The sequence below is a fragment of the Canis lupus genome, chromosome 4, assembly GCF_003254725.2.
Source record: "Canis lupus dingo isolate Sandy chromosome 4, ASM325472v2, whole genome shotgun sequence".
Lineage (NCBI taxonomy): Eukaryota > Metazoa > Chordata > Mammalia > Carnivora > Canidae > Canis > Canis lupus.
In genome coordinates, this window is record NC_064246.1 from 15,246,958 (window position 1) to 15,272,155 (window position 25,198).

At 41.5% G+C, this 25,198-nt stretch overlaps 1 protein-coding gene and 1 long non-coding RNA gene across 8 annotated transcripts in view; one reads left to right on the forward strand and one right to left on the reverse strand.

Moving 5' to 3' along the window:
• Positions 1–623: 623 nt before the first annotated feature.
• Positions 624–21,245, reverse strand: LOC112651330 (uncharacterized). Of its 6 annotated transcripts, none has more exons than XR_007410127.1 (5): positions 20,891–21,245; positions 20,705–20,809; positions 18,516–18,921; positions 8,566–8,725; positions 624–1,879 (listed from the first exon to the last, which is right to left on the reverse strand). It is a non-coding gene; the product is annotated as an uncharacterized LOC112651330 (long non-coding RNA). The 6 variants fall into 6 exon arrangements; XR_003130747.3 differs by lacking the exon at positions 624–1,879 and adding an exon at positions 1,904–3,063; XR_004815106.2 differs by lacking the exon at positions 624–1,879 and adding an exon at positions 1,905–3,063 and having other exon boundaries at positions 18,551–18,921.
• Positions 21,246–21,386: 141 nt separating this feature from the next.
• The window catches only part of NRBF2 (nuclear receptor binding factor 2), a 33,201-nt gene continuing 29,389 nt past the window's right edge, over positions 21,387–25,198 (forward strand). Inside the window, exon 1 of one of the 2 annotated variants that reach the window (XM_025434459.3) lies at positions 21,387–21,613. In XM_025434459.3, coding sequence (XP_025290244.1) covers positions 21,584–21,613 — 30 coding nt within the window. In that variant the 5' untranslated portion in view covers positions 21,387–21,583. The remainder of the gene's footprint in view (positions 21,614–25,198) is intronic. The other variant, XM_025434460.3, reaches the window with a different exon arrangement.

Genomic DNA, 25,198 nt, shown 5'->3' on the forward strand with positions numbered 1-25,198 from the left:
GCACTGAGTGTTGTATGTAAGTGATGAATCACTAAATTCTCCTGAAACCTAAATTATACTATATGTTAACTAACTAGAATTTAAATAAAATTTTGAAAAGAAAAAAAAATTTTAAGTGAAATAAAATATATGTGAGAGAAAATCAAAACAGTAAAATATAACTGTTGCAAAATACTGACATAGTGAATAACTTCAGATTACTACCAAGGCAGCTTCTTCTTTCCCTCAAATTAAGAAAATTCTGCATAATTACTGGGTTTTTAAAAAAATTTATTTTCAAGTAATCTCTATGACCACCATGGGGCTCAAACTCACGACCCTGAGATTAGATCGCATGCTCCACCAACTAAGGCAGCCAGGCACTCCATAACTAGTGTTTTAAAAGAATGCTTGTAGCTCTCTGCTTTCGCCATCCCTAGCAGTTACATGATAGCACACCTGACCATGAATACTATTCAATAGAAGAGTGCAAGTGTTGAATAAAATCACAGATAGTTTTTAGTTAGTGATAAGTTAAAAATTGTTCATGGGTGTTTCTATTGTTAATGGAGAATACAACAATCGCCATCTGAAAATCTGGCACTGCCATGTATAGACTTTCACTAATAGAGTAGTATTGGATATCTGGTTTATGTATTTTATTTCACTAGTTAATTTGATACACCAGTTGTCCATAAGTTTTAGATGAGTCACGTTCATTCTTTTATTTTGACATTTTTTCCAAGTTTCTTATGCAAAAGCAAAATTCAACAATTAGTTCAGGGATTACCACGAAATTACCTACTTTCGTTTGAAGAACACAATGTTTTCACTAGGACCTCTGAAGCGATTTTTACTTAAAAATGTAATAGCTGCTGCTACTGTTTATGGCATTCTAAATAATTCAGAATGTTTTTCCTGTTTTTTTTTCCTGTTGATTTTTCAAGAAGCTGGTTTAGTGCATTTTAATTAGACATATATATACAGTTGATCCTTGAACAATGTAGGGGTTGGGGGGGCAACAACCCCCTGAAGTAAAAAATTTGAGTATAACTTTTGACTCCCCAGAAACTTAACTACTGATAGCCTAATGTTGACCAGAAACCATAGTCAATTAACACATATTTTGTGTTATACATACGGTATATTGTATTCCCACAATAAGATAGAGAAAAGAAAATGTTATTAAGGAACTCATAAGGAAGAGAAAATACATTTAAAGTACTGTATTGAGGGGGGGAATAAAGTACTGCATTTATTTATTTTAAAAATCCATGAATAAGTGGACCCATGTAGTTCAGACCTGTGTTGTTAAAGAGTCAACTGTTATTTCAAGTAAACATTGCAAACCTAGCACTCTGTGGGATATACTTAACTTTTTAAACTTCTTAGCATATTTACCCAGTACTAAAACCCATCTGACATAATCTGTCTTGTTGAAAACAGTCTACAAACAAAAGAAAAAATGCAACTTTTAGTTTTAGAATAGGCCAGCCAGGTTCTCATAGCAGTTTGACCCAAATGTATCTGTTTGAGAAGTATATGCTTTCCTGTGATTTGTTCTGTTGAATTCTCTGTGAATATTATTAGACCAAAATTTGGAAAAAGTGAACTCCATTTGATGTTGAATAAAATTGTTGTTCTTCATAACAGACCACAATGAAAGATCATGGCAATTACCAAATCAATTAGCTCATCAAAGTGAAGCAGATTCTGATGTTTCTGTGTTCCTTTGAGGATACAAAGTTCATTTTTCTTCACTATTACTTTCATCTTCCTTCTTTTTTTTTTGTTTCCTGTTTCAAGCGTTTTCATTATCACAAGCATTTTTATCTCTTCTGTTGGCTATCATGAATCTTTCCCTAATCTTCATGATTTTGAATACCAGAGACTTTAGTTTCTGTTGAAATATAATAAAAAAAAATTGTGGGGGGGGGGCATTTTAAACCTTCCACCTGTTCTTTCTTATAGTTTATGTTTTGGCTTTCATGAAGATACTGCCTCTTCATCATAGTTGAATAGTGAAATAATCGCTAGCACCAAAAAACAAAGATCTAAAATGAACGTATACAGAAGAGCAATTCAGATACGTTTTAATTGCTGCTCTGTTGCATAGAGCAATGCAATTGTGAAACCAAATTTCTTTTATTCTATATACATTCACTTTCTGATGAAAATGTATAGGAATTCTTCATCTGAAACGCTAGTTTCTTTAGACCACTTCACTCTCTTGGTGCCAATTTTGGTGCCATTTCATCCAGAACCACCAGATTTTGAAGGGGCAAGTACATTAAAATGCAATCCAGTACATCAAGATGCATAAAACACTCAACTGTTTATATGTGTATACTCACTGCAGTACTGTGCATGTTCCTGCCCTATAGTTTCCTTCTGATAATTTCTGGTTTGCATGAGTCCCATTTTTAAAAAGCACAGCGCATTTTTAATGCGCGTGCTGCATGATTGAGCATATAAATACCTGATAGGAGAGGACTTTTAATTTGGTAAACTGTCAAAGAGAATCTAATTGCTTACAAATATATGTGTCTGAAGATTAGAAGACTTTTTCACGGATTAGCTTCCAGTTTAATCTGTGTCAAAACTTGTTTCCCCCACAACTTGTGCACCTACAGAGCAGGGTGCCATAGGACATGATGATGTCATGATATGACCCCAGGTCTGCATTTTCACGTCACAGCTCTGGGTGAGAGGTGGGGAAAGTGGGCCAAATGAGAATTCCTGGACCTCCTGCCGCACAGACCCCACTGCACTGGTGTGATAAATCCCACCTAAATGTGTTTGCAACTCAATTTCCCTGAGCTGAATGCAGGGACGCTAAATGCAGGGAGAAACGTGATGAAGTTGAGCTCAGAATGAAAAAAAGACAATGATCTTGACCGATTCCAGTGAAAGTACTTTACAAATTTTACAAAATTACATGATCTTGTGAACACATGGCTAGAACTCCTGTGGGTCCTTGGGAGGAGCAGGTGCTAGTGGTCCATGTTTCATTTACTTTGCAGCAAATTCTTCTCTGCAAGGCGATGAAGCACAAGAGGGAGAGAGTGCTTGCTGTGTCCGATGCTGCCAAGAAGTGAGATGAGGACTTGAAAGAGGACTTCAACTATCTCCATTTTGACCTCTGTCTGTATTTCCTAATTGAGAAAGTTCTTCTTTCCAGTTTATCTCTTGACTCAGGAGAAAGACCCTCCCGCACCCACCCCCCACCATGGGAACCAATCTACTGTCTCAAGACTAGGGATTGCCCTGATCTGACAAGACCCTGCCCACCTGTGATTGACTCCAAGACAATGATTGACCTGACCTTCACTGCCTACCTAAAGCTACCCACTGACCTTTGTTCTGTGTTTTTCTTATACAAATCTCAGTGTTTTCAGCACCTCGGAGGCAGTCTTTGAGATGCTAGTCCTCTGTCCTAAGGGGGTTTGCTTCACTGAAATAAATCCCTTTCTTGTTTCACTGCCACCCATATCTCTGTTTTTTAATTTTATCAGCCACGAGTGGCCAAACCTGATCTGTGTGGGTCCCTGGCACCAGGTACTCTCTCTCGCACCTGTGCATCTTGGTGATAGACTGACATGCAACGTTTAGATTTAGCAAGTGGAAATTTCTAGTGCTTGGAAAATAGCCATTTCACTGGAAGGGACAGAAGCCACACTAGAATAAATTAAAGAGAGAATAGGAGGTTAGGAAAGTTAGACAAGAACCACCAGAAAAGTTTGGCTATGATCTTTCTGCTCTGATACAGAAAGACTGCCAGGATCTGTTGTCTAGTGAGAGGTAAAGAACAGTGTGTGCATTATAGTATTATTGCTGGATGCTTCCATATGTGTATCTCTCCAAGTACATACAAGATGCCTCTAGCAAGGAGAATTAGCCATTGGAGTTTTTGAAGTATGTGAATATATTATTTAAAACATTGTGTGTGTGTGTGTGTGTGTGTGTGTGTGTGTGTGTGTGTGTGTGTATGTTTAAAGACACATACCTGTGAGGGAAGCAATAAAGTGCTGGAAGTTGGGAGATACAAGTGTGAACAAATGGGGATTTAAGGATGGGTGGGTTTGTATGCTGACCCAGTAGAAAGAAAGAGAACAATAATGCAAAAAAGAAAGGCTAGCTGTAGAAGCCAAGTGCCCGAGGTGAGATGGCAGCCATTCAGCTCTCCCAAGGAAGAGCTGGCTATTGCTAAGGTAAGTGTTCTCACCAAGATAAGGGAAAGCACTACCTGCACAAGCTAAGTATCCCAGAGCAGGAAGGGCAAAATCAGAACATTTATGAAGTTCTGGAGTCTGGTTTAAGGGAGGTTGCTCCATATGGGCCACAGTGGAGGTTTGATTGGGATTAGATAAGAAACATGATCTGATAGTTAAGGATCTGTGGACACAGAGAAAGAAGCAAGAGAAGGTACAGCTGAAGACAAATTGGCAGATTTGGTTTAGGGTTTAAAGGAATCACTCCCAAATGACTAACTATTTTCTATTTTCTTTTATTTTCCTGGTAAAGTCTGAAGCCAGGTCATCAGTTAAGAGTTAGGGGGTACCAGGGGTGCAGGGAGTCTGAAGAGGAGAGTTACTTTGGAAAGTAATGAGAGAAGGTAGCACAGAAGGATAGTATTAATGTAGGTGGTTGACCCGGTGTGCTTGCCTCTCAGCTAAAAGGTAGTCCCCTTAAAGGTCACCAATCTCCCAGGTGCAATTCACTCTTCCCTACAAAAAAACATTTTAAAACCACTGTCACTCCCAAAGCAGCTGTCAGCGACAAGAAGTGGAGTTTGTCAAAATGTCTCTATGTCAGCAAAGGTTCTTCACTTTTCATTTTAGGACTAACAACCTATTGGAAGAATTGTTCCAATTCAGGAGGAAGATGGCCACAAAAGTGACTTCAGGTCTCTACAACTTCCAACATGGGGAATCACCCAAGAATTTGAAATTACAGTGTTTTCTGGTTTCCTGTCTTCTCAAGGCTTTGAAGATCTTTAAGACCAAGTTTTAATCACATGTCGGTGGGTGATGACTTCCCCTTCCCCTGAGTTTCTACAAAGGACAGGAGAATGTCTCCTGCCATTGCCCAGATTGTCCCTTTCCTTGTGAACACCTTGACACATAGTAGGCATTCAATAAATAATAGCTGCCACATAATCCATATCATCCTTTATGGGCTTTACAGTACCTGAGCCCTACAGTATCTGAGACATACGTGAGGCACTGGGGACTCCTAGAACTATTTGGAAAGAATTTGAGTTTCCTCAGAGATGGGGCTTAGAGAACCACTGCTTTGGAAATTTTTTTTTTTTAAATCCTACTTCTCACTCAAGGTGAAGCTGGTGAGAAATAGGGAACAGAGATGCCAGGTAAGTTTTACAAAGAGTGCTTCATTGGTTGTGTTCATTCAGTATTGAACAAAATGAGACAATCAGTAGTTCTGCAGGGCTCCCTGTGTATGAGAGAGAAAGGGCCAAGTCTCATTATGCTAAACGATGAAGACATGCCAAAAATTGGCTTAAAATTGGGACATAGTTTTTTTTTTTTTTTTTCAATTTAAGTAATATCTATCTCCAATGTAGGGCTCAAACTCATGACCCCAAGATCAAGAGTTGCACACTCCTCTGACTGAGCTAGCCAGGCACCCCAATTAGGACACAATTTAAATAGTCACATCCAACAAACTGAATCATGTCATTCAAAAGATAATTGGGAGATTCATAAAACAAATGAATTCATAGTGCACTACAAGCATGGCATCCAGGAGGGAATACACGTTTCAAATTGTGTGATAAATGCCGTCTGTTCTCAGTCTTTTCTGTATCTCTGGGGGTGTAAGAGTAATTTCATTTGGAGACAAGTGTAAAAATCTATATTATGTTAAAAAAGAAGCAGCAGGCTCAAGATGGAGTCACTTGTGCTGAGCCTAGGTGTCAGCAAACCAAGACTTAATATCTAACCTAATTGAAGTTTCAGCCTCTCCCAAGAGTGGAATTTTCTATCAATCAGTCTGGAATTTCCCGGTCAACGCTCTTGAGGGAATCTGCATGGTATATCTCTACTTTTCTGCCAAGAAAAGCAACCTTGCCCAAAATAGTCATCTCTTTTGTTTCTGCAGTCCTTGTCCCTGTCCCAAAACCTTCCATTTTGTACAGTTTCTCAGAACTCCTTCTACTTGCTAGATGGAATGCAGCCAGCTTCATGAATCAATAAATAAAGCTAATTAGATCTTCGAATTTACTCAGTTAAGGTTTTTTTTTTTTTTTTTTTTTAACAATTCCAAGCCCTGAATGGTCTGGCTCTGTAGCCCTGTTCTGGGGATGCTTTGGTTATTACTTATTGCAAAGGAGAAGTATCCTGTAACTACTATTTTTTTTTTTTTTTTTTTTCCTGTAACTACTATTAAATGGAAAATAATAAAATAACACACACACACACACAAAATTACTCATTCTGCCCAAGTTACAAAACCAAATCCATTCAGTTTTTCTGAGTATTAGGAGAACATTTTGGAGTTTGCTAATAACTATTAACTTTATCATAGTTTGTATACAAGAGGTTGTGAGACAGGGACACTGAAGAGACCTCCATAAAAGACTTTTTTGCAGCTTTTATTCTTGCTAGTGATGTGGGAAATAGGTAAAAGAAAAAAAAGTTTCCTTACTACTTATTGTCCATTAACAAGTCCTTGAAACAGACTGTCCTCCAAGGACTCAGCTGCCTCAATGTTAACACTTTGCTAAGGGCAAAAGGCAATTTTAGCCTGACCCCCAGGATCCTGTGAGTCTACTTTAACATACTAAAATTCCTTTGGAAACTTCTTTTATCTCTACCCCCAAGGTATATATTGGTAATCATCCCCCAAGTATATGACCCACTAATACTCATCTGAAGGGGCTCATGACTAAGGTTTTATTAGACAGTAATAAATGACCTTTTCCTAACACTAGCTAGTCCCCTCAAGGTCCTGGAAACCTTGTTTTCAAAACACCTGGGAGTCTGTGCTATCCTTAACACCCTCCCACCTTGAAAGTACATAATTAGCCACTCCTCATGACCCCCGTGCAGCTCTTTCTGCCCAAAGGTCCTATACCCATGCTCTAATAAAACCACCTTTTTGCACTGAAGACATCTCAAGAATTCTTTCTTAGTCATCAGTTCCAAACCCCAATCAATTCCTACATCACTAGGACCTGCATCCCCACCTTACAGATGCCTTAATGTATGTCCTCCTTGTAATGGTCAAGGAGTTAACGATTTCTTTGGAGTTTTCTAGCACAATAGATTACATCTAAGGAGTGACAGGGCAAGGTCATAATGAACAATTTTCAAGACCACCAACCCCATACACTTTGACACCAAGAACTCTGGCTCCAGGGCAGAAGTGACTTATGGAGGACACCTGAGCACTCATCTTTGATCAGTTCCTGGTCTTTTAGCCAGTTCCTGAATCAGTTTTTTAAAGTCTGAGGTACAAATAAAATAATGTTTTCAATCATTTATTCACAAGTAATATCGACAATGCAAGATGATGAATGAAGTGTTACTCTATTTTGGGGATCTTTGGCACATACCATAAGTCACCTCTGGGAGTGGATCTATTCTGGGTTGAGATGTCAACATGAAACTGTTGAAGGATAGTTGGAAGAAAGGCAGGTAGGGACAGGCTCCACTCCAACTCTAAGAGGAAACCACCCTTAAAAGGATTTTATACCCACCCGGGAAAAAGCCCTCCACCCTTTTCCACGTGATAGACAAAAGATAAAAACCTGATTGGAGGGATCCCCAGGTGGCTCAGCAGTTTGGCGCCTGCTTTTGGTCCAGGGCATGATCCTGGAGACCTGGGATCGAGTCCCGCATTGGGCTCCCTGCATGGAGCCTGCTTCTCCCCCTGCCTGTGTCTCTGCCTCTCTCTCTCTCTCTCTCTGTGTGTGTGTGTGTGTGTGTGTGTGTGTCCCGTGAATAAATAATAAATAAAATAAAATAAAATAAAATAAAATAAAATAAAATAAAATAAAATAAACCTGATTGGATGACAGGCGCATGGAGGGTTAATCAGATGAAAATAGTGTGCTATTAAGCTCATAAAAAACCCTAGACATAGAAATTCCAGTGGTAACCCTCTTGGGTCCCCTCCCTCTTCAGGAGCTCTGTACCATTACTTTACTATTGGTCAATAACTTTGCTGCCTGCCATTCTTTGTCTGGTCTATCTTCATTCTTCAAAGTGGTGTGACCAAGAACCATGGGTACCGAAAGAGGAAATCCTCAACAAAACTATAGGTATAGACCACTAAATGCACATTTTAGCTTTTATTTAATTTTCAGCATTCTCCAGTTATATTGGAATTTATCCATTTGTTTAAGAATTTCACCTAAAAAAAAAAGAATTTCACCTATTCTACTTCACACAAAATATTAAGTGAACCACTGTAGTAGGGGGGCAGGTAATGGAGGTTAAAATTGCCTCTAGGGTCAAAGATTTACACTTGAATCAAGATGATGCTTACCATCCACACAATACTATGTTCAGTCTTAAACAAAATCTATAGTTAATTTCTGTTTAAAGTTAAAGTTAGTCTTACCTTTCATTCTATGAAGTTGAAAATGGGAAAAGATTTGAACTCCCCTTCAGGACAAGGAATGGCACAGCAGGAAGATGAGTCCTCATACCTATTAAAGTCTCTCTATAGCAATACAACTTTATCAGAACTGCCTCCTAGTTGACAGTGATTGTATGGTCACCTAATTTTAGAGATGGGAAAAAGGGAAAATACAACAGTATCACTCTGGCTTAGATACAGATCAGTTCCCCATACTGTTGTGACTCCACATACATATCTCCCCATCATGTCCCTCCTCCCACCTTAGAGACAGCCACTGTCTTAAACTTTTGAGTTTAACATCTTCCTCTCCAGTTTTACCAAATATGTACCCTAAAGTGACATTGTTTGTTGTTTATGGCTTGATAAATAAATGAAACTATATCACCCATGTTCTTTTCTGACTTGTTTTACTCAACCTTACATGAAATTCATCCATATAGCTGCTAATCATTTTCATTTGTATATAGGAATCTCATTTCCTGCCCATTCCAATACTTACAAATTTTTCTCAGGTCCTGCTGTAAGTCCAGCTAATGAAAGCTATATTTCATTAAAGCTGAGAGGGATGGGGCTAATTGTGGCCAAAGCCAAATCATCATCATCATTTATAAATATATGAGGAATTAGTTGGAATGTGAAGAAAAGTTTAGAAGCTTTTTCATAGGACCAGTAAGGAATTCATGAACAAAAGAAAGCACCCTTCAGAAAAATTATAGAGGTAGAATCTTTATGATTGGACTTTGGAAGTGAGAAAAAGAAAAGGTCAAAGATGAAAGGATGTTGGAGTTATGAACTAACACAGGAAAGCTAGAAGCTGGAAATGAAGTACAAGTGGCATATTCAGGCTCGGGAAATAGGTTGAGGATAAAGGAGTAATTTTCATTAGAACCTTTTAAGAGGTAATCATTAAAGTTTGAAATTGTGCATTGTCTAAAGGGGGTTTAGTTTAGTTTTAGTAGAGGGCTCACAGTCTTGGAAAATACCAAAGTAATACCTCATTTCTTTCTTGTTCAAATAGGACCCAGGACTCTCTTCAAAGTTTCCTTCAAATATTTCTGGAAGTTATTGAGAACTTCCATTTCCCCCTTTCTGTCTAGTCCCTCTTTTTTTGTTTTTTAATTTTTATTTATGATAGGCACACAGTGAGAGAGAGAGAGGCAGAGACACAGGCAGAGGCAGAAGCAGGTTCCATGCACCGGGAGCCCGACGTGGGATTCGAGCCCGGGTCTCCAGGATCGCGCCCTGGGCCAAAGGCAGGCGCTAAACTGCTGCGCCACCCAGGGATCCCTGTCTAGTCCCTCTTTGCTGGGCACCACTGCCACTTCCTTCTCACTCAGGTGGTCCTGCCACCTCTGCTAGGGCAATATGCTATTTCTCTGGCTCCTGTCCCTGGTGTGATATCCACATTTGATGGCAATGTGGAAATGAACACCTAGTTCCTTATTATGGAGTGAATTGTGTGTGCCTAAAAGTCTTATATTGAAATCCTGACCCTTAGTACTTCAGAAGGTGACTATATTTGGACTTAGGGCCTTTAAAGAAATAATTAAGGTAAAATGAAGTCATATGACTGGACCCTAATCCAACATGACTGGTGTCCTTCCAAGAAGAGGAAATTTGGGCAGAGATATGCACAGAAGAAAGACCATGTGAAGACACAGGGGGAAGCCAGTCATTTATAAGCCAAGGAGAGAGGCCTCAGAAGAAACCAACCCTGCCATTACCTTGATCTTGGACTTCTAGCCTCCAGAATCAATTTCTGTTGTTTAAATCTCTTGGTCTATAGTACATTGTTAGGATAGCCCTAGCAAACTAGTACACTCCCTTTTGGAGCTGGCCTATATTTGAAAGGAATCAACCAAGTTGGTTGGCTCTCCTAGTAATAAATATCATACTACACTTTGGGTCACTTCTCCCCACAGCCCATCAAGGCTTGTTACTCCTAAGTTAAAAGTGTAATGCTAGATTCTCAGGAGATGATACAACTTATATACACAGTCATGGCTGGTGGGTCTGTCCTACAAGATCTTCAGACGTGCTTGGGCATGTCTAAATTTAAATAGCAGACTCAAGCTGCAATTACATTTACTGGATGGGAAAAGGAGCTTATGCTAGGAAGAAGCAATTGGAAACAGAAATGAGAAGATATAATAAACACTTACTGAGTGTTAATATCTATTGTTAATCAGACAAGAATATTCACATATGTTATTCTACTTATTAATTCATTCAAAAATATTTGAGTGTCTATGATACGCAAACTATTCTGTGAGGAGCTCAGGCTGCAATGGTGAACAAAAAAGACAAATCCCCGCCTTGGGAGTAGCTTCCAGTCTAAAAGGAGACATGGAGATGTGGAAAACAGATGATTACAATATCACATGATGAAAATTCTAATGAAGAATCCTAGCATGCCATGAGGAAATAGAGGAAGGATTATGTATTAGTTTGCTAGGGCTGTCATAGCAAAACACCACACACCAAGCGACGTATACAACAGAAATTTATTTTCTTTTTTCTTTTTTTTTTTTAAGATTTTATTTATTTATTCATGAGAGACACAGGGAGGGAGGGAGACAGAGAGGCAGAGACACAGGCAGAGGGAGAATCAGGCTCCATGTAGGGAGCCCGACGTGGGACTCCATCCTGGGTCTCCAGGATCAGGCCCTGGGCTGAAGGTGGCGCTAAACCACTGAGCCACCCGGGCTGCCCAGAAATTTTTTTTCTTCGTTCTAGAGGCTAAAAGATCAAGATCAAGATTGGCAGAACTGGTTTCTCTTAAGGCCTCTCTCTCCTTGGCTACCTTCTCCCTGTGACCTCACATGGGCTTTTCCTTGGTGTGTTTTCTTCTTCTTCTTTTTTTTTAAGAGTTTATTTATTTATTCATGAAAAACACACGGAGAGAGAGGCAGAGACACAGGCAGAGGGAGAAGTAGTCTCCCTGCAAGGAGCCTGATGTGGGACTTGATCCTGGATCCTGGGATCATGCTCTGAGCCGAAGGCAGACGCTCAACCACTGAGCCACTCAGGCGCCTGGTGTGTTTTCTTCTTATGAGGACCTTGTCTTACTGAGTTAGGACCCCACTTTTATGACCTCATTTAACCTTCATAACCTCTCTGAAGACCCCATCTCCAAATAGAGTCACATTGAGGATTGGGGCTCCAACATATGAATTTTGGAAAAACACAATTCAGCCCAAAACAGATTAGCTTTTCAGAAAGAAGTCTCATTCAGGGATCCCTGGGTGGCGCAGCGGTTTAGCGTCTGCCTTTGGCCCAGGGCGCGATCCTGGATCCAGGATTCCCAGGATCGAATCCCAGGCTCCCGGTGCATGGAGCCTGCTTCTCCCTCTGCCTGTGTCTCTGCCTCTCTCTCTCTCTCTCTCTCTCTCTATGTGTGTGACTATCATAAATTAAAAAAAAAAAAAAAAGTCTCATTCAAAGTAAGATCTTAAGTTTTCATGAAAATAGCCAGGTACAGGGTGTGGGGAAAGTGTGCTTCAAACACCAGATAAAGCATAGTCAAAGACCAGGGCACAAGAGAAAAATATGGCAAGTTAAGGAATGAAAGGTAATTTGCCCATGAATCTAGAGAAGTAAGCAGACCATATGAGAAGACCTGGGAAATCATGATAGAACTTTATCTTAGAGCAATAGGAAATGATACCTATAGGGATCCCTGGGTGGCGCAGCGGTTTGGCGCCTGCCTTTGGCCCAGGGCGCGATCCTGGAGACCCCAGATCGAATCCCACGTCAGGCTCCCGGTGCATGGAGCCTGCTTCTCCCTCTGCCTGTGTCTCTGCCTCTCTCTCTCTCTCTCTGTGTGACTATCATAAATAAATAAAATTAAAAAAAAAAAAAAGGAAATGATACCTATAAGCAGGAGAGTAGCATAATCAAATCTGCATTGATCAAGCAGCCCTGGTGGCGCAGCGGTTTAGCGCCGCCTGCAGCCCTGGTGTGATCCTGGGGACCCGGGATCGAGTTCCACGTCGGGCTCCCTGCATGGAGCCTGCTTCTCCCTCTCCCTGTGTCTCTGCCTCTCTCTGTCTCTATGAATGGATAAATAAAATCTTAAAAAAAAAAAAAAAAAAAAACTTAAAAAAATCTGCATTGATCACTTTGGCTCTAGTGTGGAGAGTGAACTGAAAAGTGGCAACACTGGAGAAAGGAAGACAACTTAGGAGTCTGTCTGAAATAGGCAAGATGGCAGTGGAAATGGAGAAAAATATGCAGAACTGAGAAACCCTCAGGATGTAGACTTGACGGGACTTGCTAATGGACTGGGAAAGGAGGAATAAACTGAGGTGCTTAGGTTTCTGAGTTGGGCAAATGGGTGGGAAGCTGGTGCCATGCCCTAAGACAGGGAACAAAGCAGCAGATGGTCGGGGGCGGGGAGGATGGTGAGCTCAGTTTTCAATATATTGAGTTTTAGTTGTGTGAGTCATACAAGTAAGGATGTTCACAGCCTTATCAGCTAGTTATTTCAATCCCTGCTTTAGAGATGAGATTAAAAACAAAACAAAACTGAAGTTTCAAGAGGTTGAGTGAAGTGGGAACAACACCCAGGTTTTTCTGACTCCAGCGTTAATGCTTTTTCTATGATAGCCTGCAAAATTTTACCCCAAACTCTGAGAGTCAAGTCTATTTAGGAATTCAGAATTTTCTGAATTTTCAAAAGCTAATATGGTGCTTATACTCCATAATATAGAACAGATTGGCACAGTGTCTCATAATAACTGTACACATTGACAAATCGTCAATGAATCAGGTAAACATAACACCAAGTGGGATAAAGAAGGACTAAATAGTCTGATGATAGCTCAGGATAGGTTTTTGCCACCAAATGAGTAGTATAAAAACTTTTTGTTTTCAGGTTGTACTGGATATTGGAATTTATCCACAATTCCAAAATTGTGGATAAAGGTGCACTTTCCAGGGTAATGCAGTCATAGAAGTCAATGAAATAGAGTTTCCAGAAGAAAGTGATGGTTAGTGATGTCAAATGTTATTGAGAGGTGAAGGGCATAAATTGAAGAAAGATGGGACACCTGGGTGGCTCAACAGTTAGGGATCTTCCTTTGGCTCAGGGAGTGATCCTGGGATCCAAGATGGAGCGAGTCCCACACTGGGCTCCCTGTGGGGAGCCTGCTTCTCCCTCTGCCTATGTCTCTGCCTCTCTCTCTCTCTGTGTCTCTCATGAATAAATGAATAAATCTTTTTAAAAAATTGAATAAAGGTCATTAGGCATTTTTTATTAATCAAAAAATTAATAGAGGTATCTTCAGGAGCATATCCTTTACTAGGATAAAGTATTAGGAGCACAAGTCAACTTTTAAAGAGCTAAACGGTAAGATAAACTGCCTATCAACAAAATGGCTAAAATGATAAAGACAAAAAATGCTAAGTATTGACAGCAATTTAAAGCAAATGTCATTTTCATTCACTGCCAGTGTTAGTGTAAATTGGCATAAGCATTTTGGAAAAGTGGCAATATCAACTAAAACTGAAGATGCACATCACACATGACCCAGCCATTCTAGTCCTGGATATATGCTCAGCCGCAATGCATGTATATGTGCTCCAAAATACATAGACAAGAATGTTCATATCTGTTCTGTTTTATAGTAGTGATGGGTGCATGGGTGTGTACTATATTCTAAATACATCAGTTACAAATAAATGAAAAGTGCAACTGATGTTACTTTCATTATATTAAATTATAGTAAACTAGGGAAAATGCTCTCATTTTTTAGAGATGAATACTAAGTAATTAGAAGGAAGTAATATATTATTTAGAATTTCCTTAAAAAATTTTAGTAAACAGGGCAGCCCTGGTGGCTCAGCGGTTTAGCGTCGCCTTCAGCGAGAGTGTAATTCTGGAGTCCCGGGATCGAGTCCCACATCAGGCTCCCTGCATGGAGCCTGTTTCTACCTCTGCCTGTGTCTCTGCCTCTCTCTCTGTATCTCTCATGAATAAATAAATAAAATCTTAAAAAAAAAAAAAAATTTTAGTAAACAAATAGGTGGTGAAGAAATGGTAAAATGTTAACTACTAAATACAAGGTTTTGGGTATATGGGTGTTCATTATACTATTATACTTTTTGATATATTTGAAAATTTTCATATGAGGTATACAAAGTGCATTTACGCAAAAGAAAAAGGCTTTAATGGCTTATACAATTACAAAATATACTTCTTCTAAAACACGGCCAATCGTTACAATTTAATCAAGTAGGATATTTTCTCTGTGATAACTGAAGAATCCAAGAGAGTTCTGTAAATTATTTCAACATCATGAGCCAAAAGTCTCCAATTGGTTTATTTCCCCAGTTACTTTTCTCCTTTTCCCCCAAATCTGAAAAAGAAAAGTGTGATGAACATGGCAGTCAAGCCATGTAGGAGTCAAATCAGAGTTGTGCAGGTTTTAGAACTGGTGAGAGAGAATTCAGCACAGAATAAGCTGTCTGGCCAAGGCTGAGTCTGGCCAGCTTCCATGTATGCTGTGAAAAGTCTCTGGCCACAGTCCCGAGGTCCTCACATCTGAGGTTGCATCATTCTTCCCACAGTTGTTTCTGGACTGAATGTCAACAGCATATGATATAAACAAGTCAGGATAGAAAGTATTATGTATTTGTCATATTTTCTCTTTCTTTCTTTTCTTTTTTTCTTTTCTTTCTCTTTCTCCCATCCTTCTCTTCTTCCTCCTCCTCCTCCTCTCTCTTTCTCTCCCCCCTCCTCTTCATCTCTCCTTCCCCATCTCCTTGGCCTTCTTACTTTTTGTTTTGGAACCTTTTGCCTACAAGGTTCTAAGAGAGACACTCCCAGAGGGTTTTCCAGTTCCCTGAAGGGTGGGGAAAATATAAAGACTGGTGAAAGAGATCATTTCAGAAGTAAAGAGTACAGTGAAAGTGAAAGTGAGAGGTAAAATATTAAATTAATGGTAAAATCCTTATTTTGTATGTGCTACTTTGCTATGACCCTTCCCTTCCCTGAAGCCCTCACGTGACTTCCCTGGACCATCACTCAGAGGTCTCCTATACTAGTGTTGCTTAGGTGGAATGGCACCAGGAAGCATGGACACAGGACTAAATAACAATGGACTTGAGAATTTTGATAACTTTGGAAAATATTTTTTTAAAGGAAGCTGCAGGGGAATCTCTCCTAGAAACATAAGAACAATCTCTAAACTACTGCCTTGGGACACCCGGGTGGCTCAGCTAAGTGTCTGCCTTAGGCTCAGGGTGTGATCCTGGAGTCCCAGGATGAAGTCCCACATCCGGCTCCCTGCATGGAGCCTGCTTCTCCCTCTGCCTATGTCTCTGCCTCTTTCTCTGTGTGTGTCTCTCATGAACGAATAAATAAAATCTTTCAAAAATAAATAAAAACAAACTTCTGCCTTATGACTTCAATCATTTCTTCTCTACCATTCAGTTTCTAAGTCTCCTTTCATCTATATTTATTTAAGAGTAACCAAACCCTATCATCTTCCAATATTTCATGATTCCCTTGATCCCTTCCCAATATGTGACCCTTCTCTTTGAAACAAAGTCCAGATGGGTCAGCATTTTGCAGCAAAGTGTCAGAGCAAGAGGTAGAACTGGAAGTTTGAGGTCTGTGTAATTGTGGTAGTGACTATAATGGTTGAAGAGGATTTGATTAGAGATGCCTCAGTATTCTGACGTGCTTGTAAAAAAATATATATATAGGTAGGAGCACCTGGCTGGCTCAACCAGTAGAGCATGTGACTCTAGATCTTGGGGTGGAAAGTTCAAGCTTCACATTGGGTGTAGATGTTACTCTAAAAAGAAAAATCTTAAAATATATATATATAGGGCAGCCCTGGTGGCCCAAGGGTTTAGCGCTGCCTTCAGCCCAGGGTGTGATCCTGGAGTCCCAGGATTGAGTCCCACGTCAGGCTTCTTGCATGGAGCCTGCTTCTCCCTCTGCCTGTGTCTCTGCCTCTCTCTTCCTCTGTGTCTCTCACGAATAAATAAATAAAATTAAAAAAAATATATAAGACATATATATAAATAAATGTATATATAAATAAATATATATATATACAAATTATATGAAAAGAGTTTCTCTCATGCCAGATCCACCACAAATAAACAGGGAAGTTATTTTTTTCTAGATGGAAATGAAGCAGCCCTGCTGATGCAACAACAGATAAATGGTCCAAGAACATTTTGGGATTTTGGAGAGTTCTCTTCTGCTCCCTTGTTTGACAAACACTAACCTAATACAAAGTTGGTTGAATCATTGCCTTCCTGCCTTTATTTGCCTGACTTTTCCCAGGTGTCAGCTTACTGGATAAGAAACCTGCCCTGAAATTCTACTTTCCTTGGCCTCCCCTCTGTTGAACTTTGTTGAATAGAATGCCTGACTCCTGCTAACTTGGCTCTCTTCATCCTGGCTCATGCTGAAGCAACTGGACAGCTTGGCTCAGAGTCCAAGGAGTTAGAGCCTGTGACCTCACGGCTACCTCCCCCCTCCCTCACAAGGCCTGTTCCTGCCCAGTCTGGTTTGTGAATAGTTCTTGGCAAATACCCCAGAGGAGAATAGAGCCACTAACAATAGTAACTCCAGTTTTAGCTTGAATCTCTTGGTACTCAGGACTGTGAATTTAGGAAAACCCAAAATAACCTATGTAATTACAGTGGGTTACCCTAACAGTCTATTTCTGCTATTACCAACATTCGATGTCACTCCAGTAGATATTTAGCTGCGTGTAGTGGAAAGAGTACTGGGCTTACAGCCAGACAGACCTAGATTTCAGGCCTAGTCAGCTATTTACCAATTTTATGACATTGGGCAAGTCACTAATTTGAGAATTAAATGAGCAAGCATATATGTAAGTGCTGGAACCTAGTCTTACACAAAGTTAAACCACTGCTATTGAGAAATGGGGATAAAAAGTTTTAGGAAAAAGAGGAAATTTAAATCTTCAAGAAACACTGGAATCAACTTGAAGCAAGATAACGTTTATCCTCTGTTCAACATCACATTCAGTGTTAAAAACAAACAACCGAAACCACAGTCTTATCTAAAGTTAAAGGCAGTCTTTTCTTTATTTTTTTAAAAGATTTTATTTATTTATTTGAGAGGGAGAGTGAGAAAGAGAGGGAGGGAGGGAGGGAGGGAGGGAGAGAAAGAGCATGAATAGGGGGAGAGGGAGAAGGAGAAGGAGACTCCCCTGTTAAGCAGGGAGACTGATGCAGTACTGGATCCCAGGACCCTGAGATCATGACCTGAGCTGAAGGCAGACCCTTAACTGATTGAGCCACCCAGGCACCCCCATGGCAGTCTTTTTCTTTTTTTTAGGATTTATTTATTGGGAGGAGGGCAATCCCTCCCAATAAATAAGGGAGAATCCTGGAGCAGACTCCCTGTAAACTCAATTCCAAGACCCCAAAACCATGACTTGAACCAAAACCTCGAGTTGGCCACTTAACCAACTGAGCCACTGAGGTGCCCCTAAAGCTAAAGACAGTCTTACTTTTTGTTCATGATGAATTTGGAAAAGGGAAGGATTTGGTGGTTCCTTTTAAATCAAGGAATGATGAAGCAGTAAGAGGAGTCTTCATACCAAATCAGTACAGGAAAGAGGAGTATTATCCACTTATGTGCCAACTCTTCCAGGAAACTGGTTTTCACTGAAATGTAGCCATTGTTTTCATCACTCGAGTTTTTATTTTATATATAGTGAAAGAGGTTGGTCCTTCAGACTTAGATGTATTTTTGCCCTATATCACTCTTGTGCATACATAAAAAGGTAAACATAAATGAAAGAAACTTGGTTAAATTTTTTTTCTAAGGCAATGCAACTTCATCACAACTGTCACCTGGCTGTCAAAGACTGTAAGGTCACCTGATCTCAGACACAGTTAAATAGGGGAAATTCCAACAGTAAGCAACCACATACCTGCCACCTTGCTTGGATACAGAACAATTCCTCACCTGGTCGTACTTCTTTGTGCATACCCTGCCATCAGGTCTGGATGTACCTTTTAAGGACCACTGGACCCTTGCTGGCTGTTCCTGACATTGCTGTGTTGATCAGACTTGGTTGCTACTGCACCCAGCACTGTTGTTGTTACCTCTGTTATTGACCCTTTGGCAGGGCTTGTAGGTTTCGGGACCACAGAAGAGGCTGTGCTTTGGGTGGATTCACTTGGCAGTTGATAAGCACAGCAGGTGTGGGCGGCATTTTGGAGTTCCCTTTCCACAGCATAATCAGCATAATCCACAGCCCCCAGACAAGACACCTCAAGGACCATGTGAAGCGTCCTGACACTGGCTTTATCCTGATCTCCTTCTCTATGGAACTCCTGTAGAGTGGAAAGAAACAACAAAGGTAGAGAAGATGGAGCAGGAGACCAGAAGGGCCTGCTCTCTTCTCTTCCTGTAATTGAGCACACCAAAGGCTTATAACTAGACAAACCTTTGAGGTCATCAATCCAATCTCCCACTTGATGCAGCAACATCCTCTACAACATCTCTGCCAAATGGTCCTTCCAGATTTACTTGAGCCATTCTAGAACTAGGGAAAGTATTATTACAAAGCCCCAGTGAATCTCCTCGCATAACTTAATTTTCTGTACTTCTGCTAGTATTTCTGTAGGAATTGCAAAGGTATGCACATGTTACATTTTGATAGCAGGGAACAGATCGTGCGCCTGTTCACACATAGGTGCTACAATGATTTATACAAACTTAGGGCATGGCAGTCATAGGAAGACAGATTATAGTTCAAACAAAGGAAGAATTCTCTGATCATTAAAAGTAGATCACACCAGATCACTCTTTGATTGGTGTAGCGAGCATTCAAGAAGAGATTGGACTATTATGACACTATAGATGAGTATGAGATTAGAGCAGCTTATATACAAGGAATGTTTGAAATTGAGTCTCATGGTAAATTCTGGAGAAACAAAGGAACCTTTCCAATGTGGCAAGTCCATCATTGGTGGCCCATTCAGGAATGGATCCTTTAACATGAAATGCATTTTCCAAGTGAGACACAGAAAGCACAGAAGCTTTGCAGCTTTTTAATGTTCTCCCAGGGGCACCTGGGTGACTCAGTCAGTTAAATGTCTGCCTTCAGCTCAGGTCATGATCCCAGGGTCCTGGGATGGAGCCCCACGTCAAGCTCCCTGCTCAGTGAGGAGCCTGCTTCTCCCTCTCTCTCTGCCCACCTTCTGCTCATGTTCTCTCTCTCTCAAATAAATACATAAAATCTTAAAAAATAAATGTTCTCCCAAAGGACTCTGGCCCCACCTTGCTGAGTTGCAGCACTCAGGCCTAGTGCTGAGCTCTTCTCATCTCTGACTCACTAGTAGGCATGTCCACTGTGTTCCCATCTATGATGGCCTGAGGATTTCTATAACCTTCCATTGATGGTCTCAGGAGATTAATGGGCTTTTCCTAATAGGTAAAGAAGTTGTGCATGTGTCTGAAAGGATACAAATCTGAAAGTAGTAAAAACAGTCAGTGGCAAGCTTTGGGTGCATCTACTGTTTCCCAACTTTCAAAGGAATCAGCTTGGCAGCTCTAAAGTCTTTGTAGGCCTGCGACCTTTTACTTTGATGACATGTCCATGTCCAGCACACTCTTCATAGCCTGCGGCTGGTCAGGTCAACAGGGTGACAGCAAGTGGCAGAAACTAGGGCTGGTAGATGCAATGTCTCTGTCACCATTTGGATATGGTTGTGTATATCCATCATGTCCTCTCTTTTGCTAATCTGAATGAAGTTTCTCTCACTGTTGAGTGCCTGAATGCATCATACTCTCCTTCCTTGTCCAGCTGCCATCTAAGTTTATTAAACCTGTCCACTGCACAGCCAGCCACTGGTGGACTTACTACTCATGTTTACAGTTTATCAAGAAAGTTGTGCCTCTGGATTCTACTGCCTTGAAGAGGTCTGTAATTGGGGTTTGTTTTTGTTGTTGTTTGTTTGCCTTATAACAAAGTATTGCAAAGTTAGTGGCTTAAAAGAATATGCATTATCTCACAATTTCCATGGGTCAGGAGACTGGGCACAGCTTCCATGGGTCCCCTGTCCAGGATCTCACAAGGACGCAATCAAGGTGTATGCTGGGCTGAGGCCTCACCTGAAGCTTGGGGTCCTCTTTCAAGCTCACACAGCTCTTGAGCAAATTCGTTTCTTTGGAGCCATCCAACTCATGGTGCCTCCATCCCAGCTCCTGATCTGTTCCCTTTACAACATAAATCACAATTATTTTTTGTCAAGTGAATTCCTTGATAAAAAGAACCCAGCAGAGTTGTTTAGCACATACCTGTTAACTTAATGAAGTGTTCTATTTGGCTATTTGTAACCCATATTCCTTTCTTAATTAGTTTGCTAACACCTAGAGGGCAGAGAGCTCTGAATCATTCGTTTGTCTCCCTCCAGGGGGAGATCTAGTCCAGCTCCCGGTATAGCACTGCTCAAGTCTGATTTTTGGAAAAAAAAAAAAATCAATCAGATGCAAGAATAATAAAGATGGGAACAGGAGAGCAAAGAAAGGTGTAGCAAAGCAGAGATTTGGGGGAAGTCACACTGGAAGAAAACGGGGAGAGGCCAAGAGTATAAGACGGCCATTTTACTTAAGTTTCAACAAGGCTGCCCACCCCCACGTGACGTCAGAGACGCCGTCCAGAAGCTGAAGATACGCCTCTCGCGAGAGGAAAGATCGCCCAGAGGCAAGCGCGGGCCGGTCCGTGCCCCGCCTTCCCTGAGCCCCACCCACTCCGGGTCCTCACTCCCAGCTTGAACCAGCCACGTGTGACGCCATGACGCGTGCGTGGCCGCGGCGCAGGGGGCGGGGCCGCGGCGCGCCACCGGAGGAGGAAGTGGTGCGGTTGTTGCTCCCCGAGCGCGGAGAGGGCAGCTGCCGCCGCCGCCGCGTCGCCCTCTCTGCTGCGGTTCCTCTCCATGTGCCCCGGCGCCGTCGCTCCACTTCCTCAGGCCGCCGCTTGCCCCGGGGTCTATGGAAGTAATGGAAGGACCCCTCAACCTGGTGAGTAGCCCGCAGGGGGTCGTGGCCGCCGTCAGGAGCTTTTGCCTCAGGATCCGGTCGCGTCTCCGGCGTGCTGCAGACCCCCGAGGCCGGGAGGCGGGGGAGGCGGGGAGGCGGGTGCGGCGGGTTCGGCGGGGCCGGTCCCCCAGCGGCGCCGCGCACGCAGCCCCGGGAAGCTGTCGCGTCCCGCCTCCCTCCGGCCCGGGGCCCCTCCTGCCGCCGTGCCGCGAGCGAGGGGCTTCCACCAGCGGAGAGAGCCACCTCCTCTTGAGGCTGGAGGCAATGCCTGCGGGCGCCACGTAGCCACCTCGCTGCAGCTGGAGGGGCACTGAAGCCGGCCGGGGCGGCGGGCTGTGTGGTGCGGGGTCTGACTTCTGACACGCAGGGTCTGGAGTCCGAGAGGTGGGAGTAATACCCCCCCCCCCACACACACACACACTCTCTCCTATTTTTCCCTCCACCCATTTCTCACCTACGTTTAGATGCGTAAACTGAGAATCTCCCTTCTCAAATTAAGAGACAGCTGGGGAAGGGAAAAAAAAAAAAAAAAAAAACAGGGCCGTCCCTGTTTTTAGCTTCGTTTGATCACTTTAGGCACAATAGGGTAGATGTTTGCCTTTCTCAGAAAAAGCGCTCATAGGCCGTTTACTTGTTTTTAGGCATTTCAGAGGTTCCCATTAAAACAACACGAGTTCTTTTCTGACTGACTACTGCATATTTTGGTTTCCTAGAGGGTGCCTGTTTGGGACACAGACGTCAGATCACTTAAGGTTGTAGACAGGCAGGAGGACCTTCTGGAGTCAGGTGTGCAGTTCTTTTGCGATGGCGGGCTCTGGTGGGCGGCGGTGGCGTTGGAGAAAGGGAGGCATGGAGAATTAGTGTCTCAAGTTGAAACTCTGAACCCTGGTGTCGTGGAGGAGCCCCAGGCTGCATTTAACAAACGTTCTGCAGACAAGCCGTAGAGCTTGGTGGTTTGAGTATAGATTCTGGAGCCAGACTGCTTGGATTTCAGTTCTGGCTTTGCCATTTAATAGCTGTGTGACCTTGGGCAAATTAGTTGACCTCACCTTGTTTCTGGTTTGTTGTGAGGATTAAAGGGGTAAATAGGTGTAAAGGGTTTAGAACAGTACCTTGTACCTAGTACAGTGTACAGTACAGAGTTAGCTGTTGTAGTGACCAGACCATAAGCTCTTAATTTAAAATCTCATTTGTAAAATGAAGACTTGGACTTGCTGAGCTTGAAAAGCCTAAGATTGATTCTAGGACCTAAAAAGCTGCTCCCAAATGACTGGTGCCAGGTTAGCTTCTGTGAGAAGCACCTCCCAGTTTTAAGTTGAGCCTGCCCCTATTGGTAAGAATTGTTTACACTTAAAAAGAACTGGATGAGATTTATGAATTTTTTAAAAACCAGGGACATATCTTGCACTTTCTTTGTTTTTAAGGCAACGTATAGTTTACAGTGAGATCTAATGGATGGATGACTCAATACTGAAACTTCACACAGAAATAACCAGTTTACAGAGTGCTTCAAAGTTCAAGTGTCCTTGCAAAGTGACCATTGGTTCAGTTCCAGTTAGCGTCACTTTATTTGGCTACAGGTTGCAGCATAACACCAGCCAACTGCCTTACTAGTGTGTGGTAGCTTATGAGAAGACTGGCACTGGGGGACAGCTGTAGATGGAGCAGCAGAATCCCCAGTTTAGGAAAAATTAGTTTAATGGTTACAGTAGTATTATCTTTCTATAGGGCAGAATTTTGGCTAGAGCCTTGTTAAGCAGGCTAGCATAATTCCATAATCCAGCCATAAAATGTATGTGGACAAACATCAGAAATTTGGCCTCTTGAATTCTTAAACCATTTGAGATTTGAAAGATCTGAGTCCTAGCCTAGCTGTTTATTGGAAGATAACAGTTGAAGAGATTAACATTTACTTGGATCATTTTAACTGCTCTGTACCTTTGGGAGGCCTGTGAATTTGCCACTCAATTTTAAAAGATTGGGTTTTGTGTGTGTGTGTTTTAAGATCACTTTTTTTTTTGTCAGCAGTTAACTCAGTATCCAGTTGACTGAACATGAGAAATAGTTCTCATGCTATGAGTTAATGAGTGCCTGTGAAAATCCCAGTATCCTTTTTCTAATGACATTCTAGTGTAGTCCAGATTTGTTGTATAAGGATTTATTACAGTACCTGGTTTATAATTATGTATCCTCAGAGCATCCTTGGAATTTAGGAAGAACTGCTTCCCAGTTTTATGGAAAAATGAGACTAGACTGAGAGAAATTAAGTAATTACTTAGATTGGTGGATCACAACTTCTTTGTTTTGGTATTGATTCTTTTATGTCAGGTTTACAGTAAGGACTGTGTATGCTTATTTCCTGGCAGTAGATTAAGATACAGAAGAGACTGGTTCAAAATAGTCATTTAGGGACACCTCAATGGGTGGCTCAATGGTTTAGCATCTGCCTTTGGCTCAGGGTTATGATCCCGGGTTCCTGGGATCGAGTCCCTCATCAGGCTCCCCACAGGGAGCCTGCTTCTCCCTCTGCCTATGTTTCTGCCTCTCTCTCTCTGTGTCTCTCATGAATAAATAAGTAACTTTAAAAAAAATCATTTAATATATAATACAGATACTGTGTTCTAGTTCTCTGGTTTTTGAAATTGGTTAAATGAAAAACGAAATCATATTTCCATTTTTGGGGGTGGGGGAATAACTACTAGTCTTTGGACTGAATAAATTTTATTTCATCAGCTTTTTTCTTTTTGTCAATTTTTAATACAGAAAAATTATAAAGTCACTTAGTGTATATTTAGGCATTTCTTTCCATTTAATTTTGGCAAAGTGAGTGCTGGTAGCAAATGTCAAGACTTGTGTGAGATAATTTATAGTTCTTTGATTTGTTTACTGCGTATTTGGGAAGTGATGTCAGACCATAATTTACACATGACTGTTGCTCATACTTTGTTTACCTACTCTGCAGACTCTGAGGACAAGGGTCCATGTGACTGTGTGGCCCAGTTGTGTGTTTGGCTCTATTAAGAGTGCTGAGAACGTTTTGTTGAGTAACTGAGTTTCCCTCTAGTCATTTCTCATCTAAGGAATCAGGTATCATGGTCCAGAGAATGACCTTGTATATACCCAGAATCTTTATAATTATCCCATCTTACTTATGGTGGCAGTGAAATCTTGAAGGTCAAAAAGAGGCTATTTTGAACCACCACTTCTTGTTGCCCTAAAAAAATTCAAGTAGAGTTTATCCTGTCACAGCTACATTGGGCTCAGTGGAAGCTCTCTGGGAAAAGATGATGGCAGAGCACTAAGACTTACCCAACAATAACTAAGTGCTGGGGTTGGCATCAGGCATTTTATACATACAGTTGACCTTTGAACAACGTGGGGATTAGGGGTGTCGGCCCCCCTATGAGGTCAAAAAATGCACATAAAACTTCTGACTACCCAAAGACTTTTTTTTTTTTTAAGATTTTATTTATTCATGAGTGACACAGAGGCAGAGACATAGGCAGAAGGAGAAGCAGGCTCTATGCAGGGAGCCCAGTGTGGGACTCGATCCCAGGACTACAGGAT